Raw genomic sequence first — 16270 nt, forward strand, 5'->3', positions numbered from 1 at the left:
TACTCACCTTCTGCTGGTATACCTGGAGCTTCAGATGGAGGTCGGTGCCTCTTTGCTTACGGTGTGCAGAAGAGCTGGTGGGCACAGACTCGCCCCTTTTATTTCTGCAGAGCAGAAGGCGCAGTCACGATGCCGTGGAAGTAATAATGCACATAAACAAATACTCCTTAAATAAAAATAGTTCTAATACCGCTCCCTGTATATCTTTGTTCCAAATGAAGTTACTGGCAGTAGATGAGTAGGGGGAAGTTGATTTTTAGCAGAAAGCGTGAACGCTGGAAATTCTTCCTAATGTGCGTGTGCCAGCTATTCTGTAGCAGTATTGCTGTTGATTTCCTTCCTGTAATAGCAGCTGTTCAGGGAATTAATCTCTTTACTCAATGCAGAGGGGTCCTGAAAAATGCAGTGCGCAACTGCTGTGGTGGTTGTGGCCATTTTTAGAGTGGCCACCGATGGAAGGTAGCGCCATGATCCAGCACAGTAGCATATTGTTCTTCAGCCTAACTGGGCCAGGACAAAATTACCATTTTCTCTATTTCGTGTGCTCTGTGAGAGATTCCGGAGTGCACTTCAGAATTTGACATTGTGTTTGATAATTTATAGAGCACAGTTTATATTTAACTGTAGACACACTAATCCAGGAAAAAGAGTAGTGTATTTTTAGAATCCTTTTTTATTGTCTCTGCTTGTCATTACCAAACTACTGAAAGAAGTGTTCATAAATGTAGATGCTCACTGGGATAGAAATTGAGTTTAATTTCCATGATTAGTCTTTGCTATATGCAAAAATCAAACATTATTTGTGTGATATGTGGTTATCGAGAAGCTTTACAGCCATTTTGGCAGGAGCCACTGTGTTCCCTTCCGAGGCTCCCACCCCAGAGCGGACTGTGGCACCTCAGCTGAATGCTCCAGCAACCAGAGATGCTTAGGTGATTCTTTTCTTTTTTTTTTTTTTTTTTGCTTTAATAATGACACAAGGTAATGCCTTCTGTTGTTTCTTTGAGCTCTTCTTTGAGGCAAAACACTAGACTGAATTCAGCTCTAAAGAAGCTTTAAGTCTGACTGCTGAATATTGGAAGGAAAAATTAGGCAACAGAAATAGCATTAGCATAGTTATTTTGATTTTTTTCTTTATTTTGAAGCACTTGAGTAACATGTACTGTGTTAGGGATATTAAGATGCTTCTGCCTAATAATCTTAACACTGCTGCCATTTTTTAATGGTTACCTCTTGCCCTCTGAGCAAAATGTGTTGTATGGGGTTTGAGTTACTATTTCGTGGTGACTTGGGACCTGCCCTGCCCGTGAGCAGGGGCTAAGGCTGCAGGGCTGCTGGCAGGGGGTGTTAGCCTAACCACATCATAGTCAGGATTGCTAACCATGGGCCCATTCCTTTACTTTAGGAGGAGTTCTGAAATCTTTGAATGCGTTGGTGTCTAGGGTATACTTGTTTATTGGAGTAAGGATTTGGTGAACTTGAATATGAATTTATTTGGAAACTTCGGGAATTCAGGAAGAATTTTAGTACCAGGGATAAGGAAGATGTTTGGTTTGGCCTAGGGTATGTGTCTTTCTTATTTCAAACACTGTTTCTGTCTAGGATAAACCATCAGGGATGGTCTTTTAGCCTGACCTGTGACAGATGAGTATGTCCTTGATATTTTGTCCTTTATTGATGAATAATGCATAATTAAATTGTGGGTAATGGTCTTTGATCTCAGCATAGGTACTTTTCTGCATGAGATCTAATTCAAATAAATATTACTGATATTTGTCCCTTCCATACATTTAACATATTTTGTTTAAGCCATTGTGTAGATATTTGTGATACCATCAAAGTAAACACCTACCTCTGTATATTAGGTCATTCCTTATCACTCTTCCCCCAGAAATTTCTCAAATCCTCAACTTAATTTTTCTCTTTTTGACCCTTAAGATAGTGATGGACATACTACTTCGGAGTAATTCATTGTAACTTGCTCTACCAGAGCATGTTACAGAAGCAAGAATCCCTATTTTCATGAAGATGTTGTTCCCATCCTCAACATTAGTGTGGTACAGGGCTGTAGATTTGCAGGTGAATTGCAGAAAAGCTGTAAATTTCATCTTTATTGCTAGTCCAGTTCAGTTTAAGATCAGGAGAGGAAATAAGTTGTTACTTCGCAGTGAGCTAACACTACAGATGAAGGGGATGGAAATTCCTGTGTTCTGTTAAGTCCTATTTTAGGGTCTGTCTCTTAGACCTGCGAGCAGCAGTAACCATAGAGATGTTGTTGCCAGCAGTTGAGATGTACACATGTTGATTAGTGTTTCCTAATTGCATTTACCAGTGTGTCTTCATTAAGGTCCTGTTGAGGACGGAGCCTAAAATACCTTGGTTGTGGTGTGTGTCTTGTGAAGCTATGAATTGCTGCGTAATATAAGCACTTTTTTGTATGAAAAATGTATAGGCAACACTTTAAAAAAAAAAAGTGTGTATATATGGCTTAGAGGCTGAAATCCTACTGCAGCGAACATTAAAGATTCTTAAATTACTTAAGGGCTCTTGAAAATTATAGCTTTTGTTTCTAGAACTTTGCTAGTAATAACAGCAGTGGGGGTTGGATGTTCCTGGGCTTCATGGAGAGCCTGCTTTGGCCTTGCTTTGCCTTGGCTTCTGGTAAGTAGACTTCTTTAGGTTTTTTAATCTTGATCTGGTAGCATGGTTGTACAGCATGGCTTGTAATACAGCTTTCACTGTCTAAACTTTCAGGTTGCGAATGATTCTAGATTATTTTCTTAAAGGGAAAAACAAAGTGGAATTGTGACAGGTCTACAGCAGCTGAAGACTTGCTGTCTGCTTATTACACTTACATATACGTACCCGTGGGAATCTGTGCATGAGTACACAGTATGACACACATATTCCCAGGTTGGTAATATAGTTCAGATATAGATTAGCAGTGTGCAACTCGGTAATATGGTCAGTAAACTAAAAAAAAGTAGGTGGTGATTAGGAAACAACTCCAAGCTGAAATAAAATCCAGAAAGTAAGAAAAAACATAGGAAGATTCTTAATTTACATTACTTTTGCTTCAGTGTATTTTTAGGTTGTATCTCCTTCACACTGAAAAGCTGTTTCAGGTGTTTCTCTAGCATGCTATGTATTATTACTATCTAGTATTGAGAGGTTTTTGAGAACCTCTCTAATCTTTCAGGGTTTGTCTCAAATACTTAATGTTTTGGGTTTTCTTATCACCCTGATAACACAGACATTTAAATACCATTTTTGTTTGTCCCTCTTGAGAAAGAGATGACTAGGCAGTCAGGGGGAGACCTCTTGCCTTTGTGGCATCTGTCTGATAAAATGCTGTCCATTGTGGAAAAAGATGCTTTCATCAAACTTTGGCTTGTAGCATCAATCAAAAAAACATGTCATCTTACTGTTGAGATTGGTTTTTGTTTTTCTTCAGACCCCTTTGGCCTTTGTATGCATCTTGAAAGAATTAAGTAGTAGCTTGTGACTGAAGTTTAAAAAACGTAGGAGGGAATAAGGAACAATACAGAATGATAAAATAGACTCGTGAAACTTTTGTTATGAGTGGTCTGACACAAATTTGGCAGAAATAAGATGATTGAAGAAGTAAATCTTCCTTCAGAAGGCAGAGCTGGACTGCATTGCCTTTGTTCTGGTTTCAGACACGTACAGGCCTTTGAGCAGAGGCCACCCTAGGGCCGTGGGTGGGCAGGAGCCATTGGTGGCCCTGTCCTGGCACAGAAGTAGGACAGCTCCCTGCCACCACTCTTGTTCAGGTCCATGGTGTGGGGGGACAAGGAATCACAAGGGGTTTTGACTTGAGCTGATTGTGAGGTCTACCAAGTAGGCCAGGGATGCGTCCATTTTCTTCTGCTGGGTGTTGTCTGTGACTCCTCTCTCCAAAGCTGCATGCCAGAGCTGCGGCTGAGTACTGTGAAATCAAGGCTGCATTCTCCTATATTTTCATATGTAAATCAAGTTTAATGACAGAAATGATTGCAAGCAAATTCCAGTGAAACCAGTCTAAATAAAGAAGCTCTGAGTGACAGGCTTACAAGAAGTTGGTTTGCCTTCGTGAAAGGACTTAACCTGGTGCAGGGGTAGTAGGCAACTTCTGTGACCATTGCCTGTTATCTTAGTTCTTTCATTTTACTTTCTCTTAGTGCTGATAGAATGGATTCCTTCAGTTGGAAGGGACCTATAAAGATGAAGTCCAACTGCCTGATCGCTTCAGGGCTGTTGAGCCCACTTAATGTAGACTTTCCTAGATGTTTGGACAACACTGAAGAATAGAGCCAGACAGTACTGAGGTTTATGGGATGCGTGGCTTCTCCGTAGTCATCTCAATGAGTGAAGAAGCTGGAAACAGCAATGATGCCTCATAGAAGTTCATAAAGAACAACAAATACTGTGAGTTGAGGTAATAAATATGATAAATCTGTAACAATACTGTGCTGCCCAAAAATCGCTGCACATGAAGTGCTCGCCCATACGTTGCTCTCCATTTCTATGTGTTTTCAGTAGGCTTGGGGAGGATCAAACAGCAGTACCCTAACTGGTGCTCCCCTCTCAATTTCTTAGCCTCAGAATACCTGCAGTGAGAGTAAGGGACCATACAAAGTATGTGACATGTTTACTGTCTCTTAGTGGTTATTGGACATGGAGTTCTGAGCATGGCTTCCTCTACTTGCATCTTAGCTATTGATGAAATGTTTAAGTTACTTTAGTGACATACCTCTTTTTCTTTAACCTAGTCCCTTCTGTCATTGAAAGCAAGTCTACAGTTGTTGATCCCATACTTCATTGGAACTTGAAACTTTTCAAGTTTCAAATAAATGTGATTTAGTGCATAATGCTGTTTTGCTTTTTCTGATATTGTGAGGGAAGGTGACTCTATGACTACGTCAGGTTTGTGCATAGGCCGTTACACTCCTAGAGCTGTCACAGCTCATGATAGGACTTCAGTGGTCTGCTTTCCTTGGGTTTGTCTTCCTTTTGTTTTTTACCTTCTGCAAAAATTGAAATAAAAATAACAGGGTTTGCCTTTCTAGTTCTTATTGTGCTGCTGCAGTGGAAGTCCCTGGCCTGCCTACCCATTCCTATAGCATCCAGCATGACTTGATGCTGGCATCAGTTCTATCCTTCAGGCATTGCTGTGATAATAAGTAATATTGCCAGTGGAAGTGGACTTTACGTTCATTGTGCTGCAAATCGGAGACAAAATATTTTGCTTCAGCATATTTATGCAAAAGCATATAATGCTTTTATAAGCTTTATATATGTTTATATATATCTATGTTTATATATATTTTTATATATGCTTTTATATAAAAGCATATAAGATCAAGATAAAATTTAAAGAAAACAATTTTCTCATTTATTTGAACTGAAACTTTAAAATGAATGCATTTGTTCTCTATTTGGATCACTTGGATGCTCTGTACAATTATTGGAGCACCCAATGAATTTGAACTTGCTGAAAATGTTAAAACACTATTTCAACTTGAGTGTAGTGCACTCTGAAACAGATTTCTGTAAGGCTGTAGCCCTGCTGCCAGAGCTGGTGACTGCTCATTTTGAGCTGAGACTTTCAGCTATATCTATATTTAAGATATTTAATATGACTTCCCCTGGAAGGGAGGGAAAGATAGAGCATTTAAGAGTGTGTATGAGTGGGGAGTATGTCAAAATATGGAGGGTTTGATAACGATTCATTTCTGGGATATTGGATTTGCCTTCCGGCAGATTTGCTCAAAAGCTTCATTTTCCTTCTTTATTTCATGTTCATGATGTATTTATTAGGTAAATAATAGCAAAGCCTAGTTGTATGGTACATAAGCTTTAATAAAAAACGTAATTGACAGTGAAATTTGACAGTTATGTTAGAAGAAAATCTGTGCTGGAGCTGCACACAGCATCTGCCTCTCTGAAGGTCAGTTTTGATGGAAGCGCACACAACATGCCTGCAAGGTTCAGGTGTACCACTTGCTTGCTCCTGCTGGAATTGAGGCTTTCAACGAATGAATAGTTAAAAATCACTGTTTTTAAACACTCCAGTGGGAAGATGATCTGTCCTGAAGATCTTACCAGCCAGCAAAAATAGGCCAAAACACACGATGGGCTTAATCCCACTGAAGTGAGAAGTGGCATCATTAAACTGGGGCAAGGGCATACAGCTGCTGGTCCTGGGCCGAGGGGCCTGATCATGCAGGTCTTTGTTCCATGCGATACGTATGGGTCAGCCTTACGGGGATAGCCATGTCAAAGACAAGTGTGCGAGCAGATGGGAGGCCTGTGGCTGGATTTCTCAGGCAGCTCCTACAATTCTGCCTTTCCCACCTGCAGGAAAGATGTGGGACCCAGATTTCTGTGCCATCCTGACTTCCTTCTCTTCAGAAGAAGAGATGCTGAGAGATTTTAAAAAAAAAAAAAAAACTGTTTATTTTGTTGGAGAGGTTTTGTTTGTTTTTCCTTTTGTCATCGTTATTCAGGAGATGGCTATGGGACCTCTGCCATGGCACCATTTGTTTTCCCATGTACAAGCAAACAACTTGCAATGCTAATTAAAGAGCTTTTTTAGATAAAGTAAGAGCTTTGCATTATTTATCTAAATTCTTTTTTATGGGAGAATGTTCTGAGTTTGTTCATTAATGAACACTTAGAAATAATATAAAATTAGACCTCATGAATTGTTCATGAGGTGTAATTTACCATGATCATATTTCTTGGCATTTAGGTGCTGTGAACAGTTTATTATTCATAGATAACATTTCTGACTTATGTGGACAGCTCCATTTTAAGGACTCCTGAATCCTTCGTAGACTGAAGAAATTTATTCATTTTGTTGTGTTTTTTAGGAAGACTATGTCTCAAACACATCTCTTTGGTGCCTATACATATTTTTAAGATTCGTAATTGCTACTGGATTTTCTTCCCCATCTCAAATTCATTTCTCTTCATTGTGGAAAATGGGCAGCAGAGCATATGTAACTCGGATAACAAGAAAGGGTGTTAAATTATTTGCTGAATGCAAGCTTCTCACAGTGCATGTATGTGACAGTTTTTCAGTCCAATGTGCAGATCTTCTTTTAGACTACTGAGAACAAATCTTGTAAATATACAACATGTATATTTACATTTATGGAGCCATTGGCTATTGCTTATGCATGCAATAGGAAGATAAGACTGTCTTAATCAGTCTGTGGGTAGTTTTCTAAATGATTCATTAACTGTGCTTTGTAATGGTAGATGGATGTCACACATTTACTGTAATAGCAACTGAAGAGTAATGTCAGTTATTGTGGCTTGTTTAAGCATTGTAATAGTTTTGTTTATACATACAGGTATTTGCATTATTGTTGCAGCTAATAGTTAAGCAGGAATAAATTGAAATTAATTGAATTAATTGGAAAAAATGTATATGAAGATATGGCAGGAGTATTTCTGAAACATTATTTGGAATGTAGGAGTTGCTAAAATGGGTATTTGTTGCTGATATTTTGTAGGAGGGGTTATACGAAGCCTTTTGGTAAGCAGTGTTTTGCAAAACACTGGCGAAGCTTATGCTGTCTTCCTGAGCAGCAAAGCTTTTCTTTGTGAAATCTGTCAAACCAAAATACCTTCTACTTGGCTGATGCATTACCATACTGAGAAAAGTAGTACACCAAGCAGCAATTTTTATAAGCAGCAGTGTGATGAAACATCCACAATTTGAGGTATGGGTTGCTTTTGTTTAACTGACAAAATCACAGTCTTGAAATTCTGCCTAAGTCACAGATTAAAAGTAGTAATAGTAATAACATTGTGAAGATAGAATATTCAAATATTGGCGCTTAAATTATCAGTGTCTAAAAACAGCAACTAATGTATTTTTGCAACTACTTTTTTTTCTTCAAAGATACTGTTAACCTGTATATAGAAAATAATGTTGCAGTATCGGAAGTCTGGCAAAAAAAAATGACGGAAAAGAAAACCTGTTATGCTATGTCAGTAGCAAATGCATATCAGCATACATATCTTCTGCAATATTTCAAGACCAGTAGTAGCTACCTAATGAGGTTCAGGAAGGGCTACAAAACCATGAAAACGCTGAAAGCAATGCAAAAATCATGAAAACAATTTTATATAGCATATATAGAGGTGTAATACTAATCTAAAAGGAATAATAGTATATTTTATATTTTAAAAACATTTCTGTGTTAGATTACTGTCCTGTTTCTGTATTTGTTTTATTAGTATCCAAATAAGCTCTTGGTGAGCTAAAGGTAGATTATTAGCCTCCTTTCGTACTTTTTTTGTAATTTAATTGCAGCACAGTATTCTTTTTATAAAACAATAAAATAATGTTATTACCAGTAATTAAAGCATAATCAGAGGGAGCTCCTGGAAACTCAGTATCAATTTCAGAAATGTCCATATTGTGATAATAGTATTGAATTAACAATCTAAATCTTAGTGTTATAAATCAGAAAAAAAGTGAGTGGCATGTTAAAAATCTACCCTCTGAATAAATAATGTAGTTACTCTTATGTAATGTGCTGACTGATGTGGGATCAACAACATCTTAATATTACACACTCATCAACCATCAGTGTCCTTGTGAATGCATGTTGAACTCCGAACAGTTTGAGGTGGATGTGTAGGGGAGAAGACAATGCTCAAAGAAAGGGACTGGGACTTAACCTTTTTGTTACCATTAAGTCTTTACTAATAAAAATCAGTATGTACTGCTGAAACATTACTCCTTTGAGACCACAAGAATTCATGCTCTGGTACTTACCTGTTTTTACACAGAAATCACTATGCACAGACTTAAAAATTATTCAGTAAAAAAAATAATAAACCTTTCTAGTAAGTCTTAACAATTTTTCTCTATCAATATTTCTTACATAGAAAATCAATTTTTAGTAACCTACAATTTTGTAATAATTTGAAGGTCAAATAAGTGATTTTTTTTCCTTTCTACTATTGAATATCTAATAATTAGGAAAACCTAATTGGAGCTGAGTAAGTAACTAGGAAGAAAACCTGGTACATGGTACAACACAGATTTATGCCAGGCTACTCAGAAATACTATACTAGTATATATTTGTTCAAGAACAGGCTTTCTCTGAGCAGCTTATGTCTAATATTCAGTATTTGTTAAATATCTTAGTTAAATTGTATTTATTTGCATGGAGTGGAAGGTGAGCATGTTTAAAATGCAACCAAAAAGAGTTTGCAAAATGCTTAAGTAGGACACCAGCCAGCTTTGAATTTTGTTTGCTTAAACAGACTTCTTTTTAAAAGATCATGGGGTTTTGTTTATTGTGGGAAACTGTATGTAGCTTTTGTTCCCGTTGCTAATAATAGGTGATGTACCTTTCTCATTGAATTGTGCTGAAGTCCTGCTTCTACTGTAACTGAAACCAGGTACAGTATTTAGTTTGCTTTAGAAGGGCAGGACCAGTCCCCAGAATTGCAGTTTGTGTTGCTTTTATAATAGAAATGATCTGATCAGCTGACTTAAATACACAGCTGCAGTTAACCGTATCAGCTGTCTTCCTGTCACCTTCTGACTGTACCTTGTTAATTGCGAGGCTTTCACTGGCAAAGAGAATGGCGTTTGAACACAGACATTAGAGGAAAATATGCACTGTCCTGCTGGAGCACCTGGTGTGGAAGCTACTATATGAAATGGAGAAGGGGTGAAAATTTGATACAGCATATGAAATAATCACCTTCAGCCAAAAGGCAATGACAGCGTGGTGGTGGTGGTCAGCGGTGCAGGACAAGCCGTAGCGCTGGAGCAGGCCTGATCCCGTGTGGTGGTGGCCTCCATCTTCTGCTTGGCTCAAGGGAGGGATGCCAGGCTTCATACGCACAAGGGTGGTGCTCAGGGAAAACCTGAACTGGATTTCTTTTGTTTTAATTAAACTGATACGGTATATATGAGCATGCTAAGCAGTGCCTCACAGGATGAGTGTTACCCTTACAGTGAGGAGAGCATACCCGGGCAGCAGGTTATTAGCGAGCTTAGGATTGGAGTTAGTGTCCGCTGTAAGGCTGGGGATGCGGAGATCAAAAGATTATCTTCCAGATGGACTCCTGAGCTAAACAGATTTAGTAGCATCCAAAGGACTTAGTATGTGTGAGTAAATACATGTATGAAATCGGATTGTAAGAGGGAATGTGGCTAATAGTGGGTGAGACAGAAGGCCCTGAATGCCGAGTGCGTGGGGTTGGTGCTGCCTCACGGAAGGTGTAGGTGATGGTGCTTGGCTGGCCAGATTGGCAGTGGGCTTGCTGACTGCTTCCAAGGAGGTTACTGTTCCTGGGGAATTTGTGTTCAAAAGGATTCGGCTTTGTGGCTGAAGGCCTTTCTATTGCTACACAATGTGGCAAGGTTTATTTTTTATTTGGAAATTGCTATGCCAAGTAGGTAATTCTGGGTCAAATAATCAAAAATAATAGTAATTCAAAACTTGTTTCAATTGATTAAAAAGGGGGGTTATTCTATAAATGAAGCTTTAAAGCAACACCAAAGCATTTCAATTTTAAAGAGAAAACACCATTGACCAGCATATAAGCTATTTAGAAACTTAACCTGTGATGCAGTTAATTTTAGAACAGGCTCCTCTGTTTCAGTGTCATCCCCCCCCAAACTACAAGCCTAATTTGTTGCAATATGTACCTCCCTGGCTTTAAAAAAGAAAGCTAATTAAGTCATGAGTGATCATAATAATTACAGGATGAGACGAGCGCAAGGCTCAGTGTCGGTCGCTCTCTGCTGTGCCCATCCCTGCAGTGCACCTTCCTGTGGCTCCAGCCTGTACCATCGTCTGTCAGTCCATTGTTGTCTGTCTGTCCTGTCCTAGGGATGGGCTTTGACAGATGCCAGTGCAGCTGCACTAGTGCCAATCTTACAGCAGATAGCAAAAGCTGCCATTTGCATTGCTTTGGTTCATCTGTATCTGTTATTGGGTGCCCTCCCGTGGGCAGACCCAGACAGCCTGGGCGCTGTAAGACAGGTACTTGGGCAGTGCCCAGGCTCTTGGTGTTCTTCATCGACATCTCTGCAGCGTTGTGTTGTAGACTTTGGTTCTCTGGTCCGTACCCTGCAGACATCTGCATCCATGCGGCAGGGAGCACTGGTGACAATAGGGCCACTGTCACATGTCTGCTTTGCTGGGATGGGTTCTTGCATGATGCTTTGGAAAAATTGGAGTACAAATCTGGTATCTTTGGTGAAAATCAGAGTTCCGTGTTTCAAGATAGAACCACTTGTTAAAATTCTAGTCTGTGCCTGATAAGCTTTCTGATTAAACCTTTCTGGTTCCAGTAAATATCTAAAGACCTTTGTATCTTGGAAGATTGCGAATTCAGGGCTTTATTATTTAAAGAGGTGTCAGTTCGTTAGCGAAAAAAATAACCGGAGAATATAGGTCATCATTGGAACCAGGAAGTGTTATGTCTTGGGACACAAAGTTTATTAACCCAAGGCAGTCCAAATGACGACACTTTGCAGATTGACTGTGCCTGGTTAATGTTGTTGTCATTGCACTCTGTGATACCGTTATTAAATAGGTAAAATATTTTACCTTTTCATATAGAGCCATACACTTAGTTAATCTGATTTAATGGAACTATAATTTTAATTATGATTATTACCTTAAATTATAATTAAATTTATGTGGTTTAAATATACATTTGTGAAAATGGCTGTGTGATGAAAGCAGAAATCAGCTTCGCATTAACAAAAAAGAAGGGTTTTTTAAACTGCATCTTAGTATATGCTCACAGCCAAAGACTAGCATGACCTACTTTGCAACAATAACAGAGGAATCAAGCAGGGTTTTTTGTTGAAGTATCTAAATTGGCCATGAATGCTACCTACTCATTCGTTTGTAAGTATCTTTAAAAATAGCAATTGTATCTATGAAACTTAAGGCTTTTTTCTCTTTTCCTCTTATTTTGATTTAGATAATTAGCACCATGGAGCCTCAGGTGTCGAATGGCCCTACTTCCAATACAACCAATGGACCCTCCAGCAACAGTAGAAACTGCCCTTCCCCCATGCAGACGGGGGCTGCCACAGATGACAGCAAAACCAACCTCATAGTCAACTATTTACCCCAGAACATGACCCAGGAGGAGTTCAGGAGCCTCTTTGGGAGCATCGGTGAAATAGAATCCTGCAAGCTCGTGAGAGACAAAATCACAGGTAAGCTCTCGAGCATTGTTCACCTTCACATACATTAGGGTCAGTTTACATTTAGGGTCAGTGAAATCCCAGTGCTTATGTTACAAGTGCTTAGCATGGGACTTACTGCAAATATCACAGTAAATTTCTTCATGCGGTAGGCCTGCAGTTTTCAGTGATGCACATCAGATCTAGAACAACTAGAACAAGAGAAGCCTTGTGTTTCTAGCCTGTGCACAGAAATGAGAGGAGGAACAAACATTACCAGTGTGCATGTACATGCTTCCTATGCAACTTCTTGCAGCAGAGCTCAGACAGTGATACTGCATTCCTGATCATTCACAGAATGGCAGAGCATAGTCTAAATGGCAAACTGACAGTTCGTAACTTTGATTATTTCTTTTGAACCTTATCGTCCTTCATGAAACTTCTGCCTGTTAGCAACACTTCAAAGTCACGATGGCTGTGTCCCTCACAGCCCACTTACCATTTCTTTCTGGAGCAGTAGTGGTCTGTAGTTGGGGGCCACTGCTCTCAATTTCTTTTGGATGCTTGTGGATGTTGGTTAATGTTAGTCTTGTTCCCTGAAGACACCTTAATTTGTGAAGACCCCTTCCTGCATGACATGGCACCCGTTTGTAGGTGTCGTCAAAATGAGAGAAGTTTCCTATTACAGATCTTATCTCAATCTCAAAGAGGGGAGAGGTGTCTGCACCATCACTAAAGGTATGGACAGGTGCCAGTGTGCCTAATGTGCTCTGTATCTTTGCTGCCACAACCAGGAAATCACTGATGCACGAGACAACAGCAGGATGAGCAATGACTTTTTATAGCTTGCTTTATAGGTTAGTTTTATAGGCTGTGTGTCTACTCGCACTGTAGGTGGGGAACAGCTGAAATTTCACTGCTGTTCAGTGCATCACCAGTGTTATGTTTAGCATAAAGAAAAGCAGCAGCCTCGGGAAGTGAAGGGTTCCAGAACAGGAGCCATCTCTTCTCAAGGATGCACTCCAGGCAGCTTGGGTGTGCATTCTGTGGGAAAGGGGCACTGTGCAAAGATAAGGAATTTGAAAGACAAGTCTTCATACCTACCTCTGTAATAGCCTGGCAGCTGTTTTATTGGCAGCATTAGGAAGATCTGCTTAGTGCTTTTAAACATGCAATGTTTCTTTTTTATTTACTTCCTGACATACAGCAATGTTCTTGTTTAACGCAAGGCGCACAATAAATGGCAGTAGCCCCAGGGCAGCTCAAGTCCTCAGAAGTGTAGTCCAGCAGAGCTTTCTTCTTGCACGTTGACCATGATGTATCTATTTCAATATATTTTCTGATTGGGACGCAGCTTCGGGGGTATGGAAAAAAACAGATTGAAAAATGGACTTGACTTTTTATTTATTCTTCACTTTTTTTTTTTACTTAAAAGAAAAATCGGTCATAGTCATCCCTCTCCAAAAATTTCCATGTGAAGAGCTGAAGCTCTTCACTCTTACAAGCCTAGCTGACTCAATATCTCAATATGACATACTGTCCTTGATACCTGCTACCAGACTAGGTCCATATATTTTTTTTTTCTTTTCAGTTTGAATATGATCTTAGAAATTGAACCGTAGGTTACTTCAGTTATTTCAGATGGAACTGAACAACTAACCCTTGTCTGCAAAAGTCTAGTGTGCCTAGCTTGAGTTTTGATCCTACGAGGTCCTATGTTTCAGTAGCTTTTTTTTCTTCCCATATGCCTTAAATTCATGGGGATTTACTTGAAATAAAACATCGAGATTTTATATATTCTGTGTTCTCATGTAGAATTGGCAGCCTTTGTAAGTGGAACCATTACTTCATCTGCTAGGAACAGCGTTCTTCTTGTTCCATTTTATCTCTGGGCTTTTGTCTCTGTATTTGAAGATGTGAGAAATTGCCTATATGATCTTACAGACATATTCTTGGGTAGTTTTTGCCTATATTTCTTATTTCCATACCAAGTGCATAAATGGTTATGATTGGTAAAATATTTCATAACTATTCTTCTAAAATAAAAAATGCTTTGACGTCACCACCCCTAAATGATTTCGGAGCCTGCATGTTTTAAGAAGTGATGCAAGCAGATAAGAACCAAACCAAGGAAAAAAACAATAATTGTCCTCCAAAGTCTCTGTGCCATTTATTTTTGCAAACAACTTAATCTGTTAAAGCTTCAGGCCTATTATCAAGGTATTGTGCAACATTACTACATTTCAGGGTATGTGTTCCTCACTCTAAATTGGAGTTACTAAATTGAATGGAGTTGTCAGCCAGAACCAGTTAATAATCTTTTGATGGTCTTAGAACATGAGGAGTAATAAAATGGAAATGTACTGAGGTCATACCCAACTCATCTTCCAGGGTCATAATGTAAGTGAGGCTTATTGGATTTCATGTTTGTTTGTTTTGCATTTTGGGGGTTGGGGCTGGCAAAGCATGTTAGCAGGCTGTTACAGGAATGACCACCTTTTCAGGGTTCTTTGCTTCTTTTCCTTATTAAAAATCACTGTAGATTTATTTAACAGTAAAGTTGTGTCACAGAAAAAATAGTGTTCTTAAGCTATTTGAGCTGAGATGGTAGAGGTCTGAAACAATTAGTTTTGTTTTGTCTGCTTTTGAATTTTTCATTGTTTGTTCAGAAATTCTTTTAATAAATCACAGCTAAGTGTATGCTGTTTTGTGCTGCTAAGCAAATGTTTCAGCATCTGTTTAGAGGCATAGAAAAGGTCACAGACCAAATCATCATGTTAAATAGCTAGCCTGGCAAAACCATATTAGACAAACCTTGAATGTATTTCAGAGGCTGGACTGAATCCTTTACATGAACCAGTTAAATTCTATATTCCCTGCCCTGCTATGCAAGTGTGCAGATCTTATGAAATGTTTAGGCTCTCAAAAATACTTTCTCAAGGATTTCAAAGCTAAGCAGAGTCTGTTAAATATATAGGATCCCTCTGAGAGAATTTGATCTGAACTGTTTTATTTTTCAAATGGATTAAACATTATATGTCAGCAGTAATCACCTGCTCCAAGTCTTTTTGCAGGTCTTTTAGAACAGTAGCAGGGTTTTTTTTTAAGAAAATTGATTCGTGATGTTACCCCTCGCTTTGGAAAGACACATGTTTAAACAAGCATATTCCTTTACTAAAAAAAATATGCTAATTTGGTAGTACACCGTACTGAGTTGAATAGGAATGACAGCTTCTAAGACAGCCTTTAATTTGGTATTCAAAACCAAAATTGTAAACTTCGGTTTTGTTTGGTAGCTTCTCAGAACAGGCAGGATATACAGTAGCATTTTTAAAAGATGCTAATGACTTGAAAGAGGAGATAGAAGTCAGGCATACATTTTAATTATGGGGGAGGGGCTGCAATAGAAAAATGTTTTTTTTTCGCTGCAGAGATTTTAAGGTAATGAGACAAGGAAAAACAGACTGAAGATAGTTGCCTTCATTTGGCAGGGGTGTTTAATAAAAGCAGAACTTGTGGTTGTAAAGTGTGCTTATTAAATTCTTCATTTACACTACCTAATTAATTCTAGCATTTTAAATTAACAGTGAAACTGGTCCCTGCTGTACCATTTCATAGCTACAGCATATTTCGTCCAACAACCCAGTTGTTCAGGTTTAATCAGCTGCTCTCAAAAAAAATGAGGAGAAGGAATTTGAGTTTTAGAAAAAACTAAATGACACAAACATTTTAGAACAGTTTTAGATGAAAGGAGATGACTTTACGGAGGAGGACTATGTCTTCAGATGGATGCGAAGCTCAGTTCTTACAAGTGACGTTGAACTGTATAGCACTGCAGATGCACTCCATTTCTTCTTTTGCCCAAAGAAAGCTAGTAATAAATCTCACTGACTTAAGCTGAGGAAGGGAACAGCTTGAATTCATTAGAAAATTTTCAGAGGAGAAATGCTGAGCTTCTTCTGTCAAAAGATTGAACAAAAGATATAGTCAGCATAGTGGCCATCAGAAGCATTGTGATTGCTGCTGGCCAAGCGCTTTGTCCTTGTTGACTAAATTTGCAGGTGGGGAAAAGAGGACGCCTG

At 38.8% G+C, this 16270-nt stretch overlaps 1 protein-coding gene across 6 annotated transcripts in view; it reads left to right on the forward strand.

The window, feature by feature from the left end:
* ELAVL4 (ELAV like RNA binding protein 4) overlaps positions 1-16270 on the forward strand; it is a 79120-nt gene that overhangs the window by 24864 nt on the left and 37986 nt on the right. For all 6 annotated transcript variants that reach the window (XM_084527453.1, XM_084527450.1, XM_084527449.1 and 3 more), the window contains exon 2: positions 11981-12221. In XM_084527453.1, the coding sequence (XP_084383579.1) occupies positions 11981-12221 (241 nt within the window). The remainder of the gene's footprint in view (positions 1-11980; positions 12222-16270) is intronic.

This window comes from Aythya ferina, assembly GCF_964211825.1.
Source record: "Aythya ferina genome assembly, chromosome: 8".
NCBI lineage: Eukaryota > Metazoa > Chordata > Aves > Anseriformes > Anatidae > Aythya > Aythya ferina.